At 39.2% G+C, this 6,235-nt stretch overlaps 1 protein-coding gene across 1 annotated transcript in view; it reads left to right on the plus strand.

The window, feature by feature from the left end:
- The window catches only part of bard1 (BRCA1 associated RING domain 1), a 32,843-nt gene that overhangs the window by 3,575 nt on the left and 23,033 nt on the right, over positions 1–6,235 (plus strand). Inside the window, exons 4-6 of the mRNA XM_020607711.1 lie at positions 964–2,033; positions 3,181–3,261; positions 6,009–6,181. Of these exons, the coding sequence (XP_020463367.1) occupies positions 964–2,033; positions 3,181–3,261; positions 6,009–6,181 (1,324 nt within the window). The remainder of the gene's footprint in view (positions 1–963; positions 2,034–3,180; positions 3,262–6,008; positions 6,182–6,235) is intronic.

Below are 6,235 nucleotides of genomic sequence, written 5' to 3' on the forward strand. Positions count from 1 at the left end.
TCTAATCTGTTATTAAAGAGTTTTTCCAGAATTTTTGAAAATTGTGACAACAGAGAAACCGGTCTATAATTTGTGAAGTTGTGCTTATCACCAGATTTATACAGTGGAATAACCTTTGCTATTTTCATATTATTGGGGAACTGCCCAAGTCGAAACGACATGTTAAAAATATGGGTTAATGGTTTGCATATCCCCTCAATTACCCATTTAACAGTTGTCATAGTGATACCATCACTATCACTAGATGTTTTGTTACCACATTTATTCACTATCTCTATAATTTCCTTTTCAACTATGGGCTTCAAAAACACAGAACTCATGTTCCTTTCGATTATATTATTATTTATAGTGACGATGTATCATCTCTACAAATGCTTCTTGCTAAGCCAGGACCAACATTCACAAAGAACCTATTAAACTTATCTACTACATCCTCCAATCTATTGACCGGTGTATCATTATCCATAAAATATTGAGGGTAGTTACTCTTGCTGGAACTGTTTCTAATCAATTTATTTAATATATTCCAATAATAATATATTAATATATTCTAATATATTCCATGATGACTGATGTTTAAAATGTTTCTCCACCAGTTTAATCACTAAATGACGATAGTGGCTTGTTTCTGTAAAATATTTTATTTTATTGTCCATCCAACACTCTGGGCATCTTTCTAAGCCATGTAGTTAATATGTACAGTATACAAACCTACAGGTTGTTCTGGTGTCTAAATTTACACAAAGGTTTAGGAAGTTGAGTGGATGCCTCTCTACTTCTGTCAAGTATCAGTATAATTGAGAGTTTGGTGTTATTCTGCTTTTGTTTCAGTGGTCAGTGTAATGTTTTTACAAATACAAAGACATTTTGACAGCAGTTCACAATTATAGTATTAACAAAATAAATGATAGAAATTTTATTTTGTTAAATGTGTATTTTTTTGTTTTTCACCCCTCACCACAGAATCCCCTGTAGCTGAGATTCAAACACAACCTGAGAGGTCTGTCATAAAACACAAGAAGAACTTCAAAATTTGGTTTAGCCCCCGCAGCCGCAAGGTACGCTGCACACTGGAGAAGCCTTCAGCGGGCATTGTAAAGGACAGCAGGTCTTCTGGAGAAACAGCTGCAACACAGCCAGACACCATTACTGCACAACAGCAGGATCTGTCACGTTTTAATTTCACCTTGTCCTCCCAAGACTATTGCTCTTCTTCTTCTCCTCAAAAATGCAACAGTAGAAAGAGGAACAGGTCAGCTAAGAAAAATGCTGGCAGCAGGAAGATGTTGGTACAAGCTACCACTAGGACCACCCGAAAACAGACCAAGGATAACATTAAGAAGAGGAGGCTGGAGGCTATAAATCAGAAATGGGGGATCACAGAGGAGACAGATGCCTTGACAGTAAAGGACCATGCCTGTGCTGAAAGGGCAAGGAGATCCAGTAAAAGGGTTTCCTTTCTAAGCCTTGCTGACACCTCTGACAAGCCTGAACCTGACGTACCACAAGGCAGTACTAACGAACTCAGCCCTGGCAGGACCACCATAAGGGAGAGCTTCTCAATAGGCAGCACCACTGAAGTGAATTACCAAGCCTTGCCTGGTCAAAATATGTCAGTCAGTGTTATCCAGGAAAACACACTTTTTGCAAATAATATAACTGAAGATCCTGAAAAGCAGGTTGCTGTCTCTCCCCAAAATCATTTCTCACAAAGATCCATGGTGGGTGAGAAAGTCAGCACTTTAGAGAACACACCAAAGAGGCCCAGGGCTTCTCCTGGACAGAGAAGAAAATCACTTGGTCAGATGTCTCCAGTTGTCCCCAACCCTCTGTCTTTGACTAGTCCCAGGTTTGATAAGAGCATCAAAAGCTCCAGAGAAGAGCCAGGAGACAGCACCTGTGTCCTCGCCACTGTTGGTGGAAAATCTCCCTGTACTCGTGGTGCCTGTGTTGGACGGTCCAGTCCAGGAAGTCCCGCAGTTATGAAGAGGAACCACAAGGGAGAGACCCTGCTGCATCTTGCTGCTATAAAGGTACACACGTTTTTGAATAATTCAACTTAATTACTTGACTCCATACATTCTTGCTTTTTATAAATGCAAACTTTTTTGCAATAGAATGACAGCATTAAAATATATATGCATATTGTTTCTTATTTATACAATTAAAATAAGCTGCAGAATTTTTGCACTACATCCTAAATTACTTGGGTATTTAAGTCCTAAACAAATAGAAATGTAAATGAAATTAATAAAAATTGCAGCACGGTGGTTAGCGCTGTTGCCTCCCAGCAAGAAGGTTCCGGGTTCGAGCCCCGGCCAACCCAGGGCCTTTCTGTGCGCAGTTTGCATGTTCTCCCCATGCTTGCGTGGGTTCTCTTTGGGTGCTCCGGCTTCCTCCCACTGTCCAAAGACATGCAGCTTAGGTTGATTGGTGTCTCTAAATTGCCCGTAGGAGTGATTGTGTGTATGAGTGGTTGTTTGTCTGTGTGTTAGCCCTGCGATGGACTGGCGACCTGTCCAGGGTGTACCCGCAGCTAACTGGGATTGGCTCCAGCCCCCCGTGACCCCCTTTGAGACTGAGCGATATAGAAAATGGATGGATGGATGGATGCAGCACTGCTCCCTGAAAGTCGACTAATTGAATTATTAGTTGAGAGACCATCAGAACGCAGACTCTTCAACTCAAGCCGTTGTTTTTATTTTATTATGTTTAATGTTTTGTCAGCCAGTGTGCATTATAGAAGGTAGCCACAGCCCGCATTAGTTTATCATCGTCTTCTCCTCATTTTGGTGTGCCAAGTAGCAATTTGCTCAATACTTCCCCTTTGGCCCGGAGGGAATTTCCACTTCAACGATGACACTGGATGTATATATACATATCTCACACAATGTCAGCTGGGATTCTCTTCAGCCTCCCCTGTGACCCTCTTCAGGATAAGTGGTATAAATAATGAATGAATGATCAGATATCCATGTTGAAGTCTGATGTGAATAAACTGGTTTACAGTAATCCTGGTAAACAGCCCTAATCCCTCTGGATCTCAGACAAAGTAATCAATGGCTCGCTGTGGAGCATGATTGATAAACAGTGGGATCAGCTGTTGTGTTTGTTGCACTGCATTTACAATTGAAACTGTAATTCTGACCTCAGTTTTGTTGCCATTTCTGGAACTTGCAGGGAGATGTAGAGGCTGTCAAGGAGCTGCTGGACCAGGGGGCTGACCCTAACCTCAAGGATAATGCTGGGTGGACACCTCTGGTAAGACTAATACACCAAGTGGTACATTTACGGGGTCCAGAATTAACTTTTTGACTCACCGGCTCAAGTAGCTTTGAACCAGTTGCTTCGGAAAATGGTTTGTTGTTTTGAAACATTTAAATCATCCCTGGTTAGTGACACCTGCTGGCCAAATGCATGTAAATACAACAGAAAGACTCAAAACATGAACAATTTGGGAGATGCATTTTTTAAAAACATTTTCATAGTAGCAGTATGTAAATAAATTGTGACAATCGTAAATCTTCTATGCATAAAAATTTAAGTTTGAAAGAACTGTCTTTAGGGTGAATGGCCCTCTTTGGAGTTTATGTTAAGAAAAACTATTTGCTCTAGTGTTTTATTGGCAACTTTAAGAGTTTTCTTGTTTAAAGCCTCCCCTGCCAGTTTTGATTAATTTAGGCTACTGTACACAATGTGGTAATAAGGCAGAAGAAAGCATTAGATAAGAAAATGTTGAATTAATATGCCTAAATAAATGAAACACAAATTAACTAACAAAACAAGGCACATGTGATTTTTCAGTTTGCCATGTAAATTTGATTTATGACGCCTCCAGTCCACATGTTGAAGTGTCCTTGACCAAGACCAAGTTACTCCCAGTGGTGTCAACAGTGTGTGTGTGTGTGTGTGTGTGTGTGTGTGTGTATGCCTGGGAGCGTAAATGGGCAAATAGTGAAAATGCTTTGAGTGTGCTTCAGTGTATAGAAAAGCGCTATACAAGTCCAAGTCCATTTACCATTGAGGTGAGGTAATACATAAAGGAGATCCATGTTGAAAGTACCACTTTTTACTTTTACTCTGATTGTGTGAGAATGAATGTATCTTCTCTGATCACATTTCTCTTGAGGACACTTAGAAATGTCATCTGCTAGTATCCATGGACAGTGTACCACCCCAAAGTAATTGCACTTTTACTTTTGTCCCTACTCACTGGATCAAAGGTACAGCAGTTGAAAGTTCAGCCCATCAAAAGCACAGAAAGTGTAAGGGAAACATGCACTCACTGACCATTTTCTTAGATACACCTCTACAATTGTATGCAGTTCACTGCAGCACTTCTACCTTAACATTTGTGTTTACGAAGCTCAGGATGTTTCAGTTTTTGGTGAAACTGCCATAAATGTATAAACAAAATGATAGGTTTATTATTGAGGTCATATTTAAAGGTCAGAAGAGTTCCTAATATTCTGACCCTCTCATGTAGTTGGGGAGGACAAAAATATAGACAGCCCTCTAACATACTGTTTGTCTTCCCTGACAAACCAACATGCATGATGTGCGGCTTTCATTGAGTATGTATGCAAGTTTAGTTTTCCTGTCTGATTAGTTCTCACTGTGCATTAAGCCTTTCTTCAGCTGCAACAAATAGTCTGTTGGGTCATTTAAAAATACAATTAAGCAGCCTGTACTGATCACATCATTGTGAAACATAGCCACAAAGACTCTACTTTGACTTGTCATTAGCTGGGAAAATACCAGAAATCAAGGCCTCGAATCCTGAATGAGTCAGTCACTATAAGAACCTCCTTTTATATGCGTGCTAGCTTTGCCCAAAAAAATTGTGCTTATTTTTTTTTTATCAAAGTGAGCAAAAAAACTGTTGCATATGGTCAGCACTAAAGAAAGTTGGGAGAATCCCAACATAAACATTTGCCACACAACCCCATTCTTAGTTTGTATTGCTTGGAAATGAAGAGGGGCAAGTTCCAATTTCCATCAGCTTCATATTCTTGTTAATATTTTCTGATTGATGTCACTGATGAATGGTGTTCACACAGTTGTTGGAAGGGAGCGACTGCACAGCCCTTGGCTAACCAGCATGATGTCTGCTGCTTAGACTGTCTAAATAAAGCTGAAGGAAAAACTCCCAATAAAATTCTCAGCTGCCCAATTAATTTAAAAGATCACAGCTAGTATATTTATAAAGTGTGCGGTTCTGTCTTACTCTGATTCGTGAATGAAGTCCCTTAAGCTGAATTTTAACTTTGTTAAATTAATTTCTGGTTTGCTGGTGCCCAAAATATTGCTGGTGAGGTCATCTTTAAATAATAATTTTAGGATGCTCATAAAACACCTTTAAGCAGAATTGGGCTGCGCTGGTTATCTTTGTCATATTCATTCAACATCTTTCAGTAAAGCTTTGGGTTCATGCTCCTCAGTTCATTGCTACGTTTCTTCTTACGGGCCCTTCATGCTTTACATATTTCTTTTTTTTTATACTCTTTGCTTTTTGTCTTTATATGCTCTTTTGTCCATATTTTTAACACAATGTATTTTTATATGGCACCATGTTTTTTTTCTGCTTTTCTAATTGTAATCTTTGCACTACCTATGATAATACTGCACACTGTACTTACTTAGATACTTGATCCACTGACATTTTGGCAAAGTTATACTTTAATTCTCTTTATCCAGCTCTAAGTTCTCCTTTAAACTCATCTGTTTTTTCTTTGTTCCATTTTGCAGTTATAAAGTTGTTTTACTATCTCATATATTATTCACAAGGAGAAAGCACACATTGAATAAAAAAATGTTAACATACAGATAATCAGATTCTTTTGAACTCTTTGAAACATCTTCCTTAATAAATCAGAAAAATCTGGAAAGATCAATATTACAGTTGATTGAAAACAAGTTTAGAATCCATTCTAAGAATAAGAGAGAAAACCCAGATTCAAGCAGAGCTGAATACATTGTAAAGCCCGTGTTGTTGCTTTTTATTCTAGCATGAAGCATGTAACCTGGGTCACCTTATGGTTGTGGAGGTGTTGGTCACAAGGGGAGCCCTTCTGAACACACCTGGCTATGAAAACGATTCTCCACTTCATGACGCCGTCAGGAATGGACATTCCGCCATTGTGAAACTGCTGCTGCAGCTGGGAGCCTCACCAGATGTTCTGTAAGTTGCTTCAAGTGTTTTTGTCATTCTTGCTGTTTTTTTTTTATACTTTCA

Source organism: Monopterus albus, unplaced genomic scaffold (assembly GCF_001952655.1).
Source record: "Monopterus albus unplaced genomic scaffold, M_albus_1.0 scaffold88.1, whole genome shotgun sequence".
Lineage (NCBI taxonomy): Eukaryota > Metazoa > Chordata > Actinopteri > Synbranchiformes > Synbranchidae > Monopterus > Monopterus albus.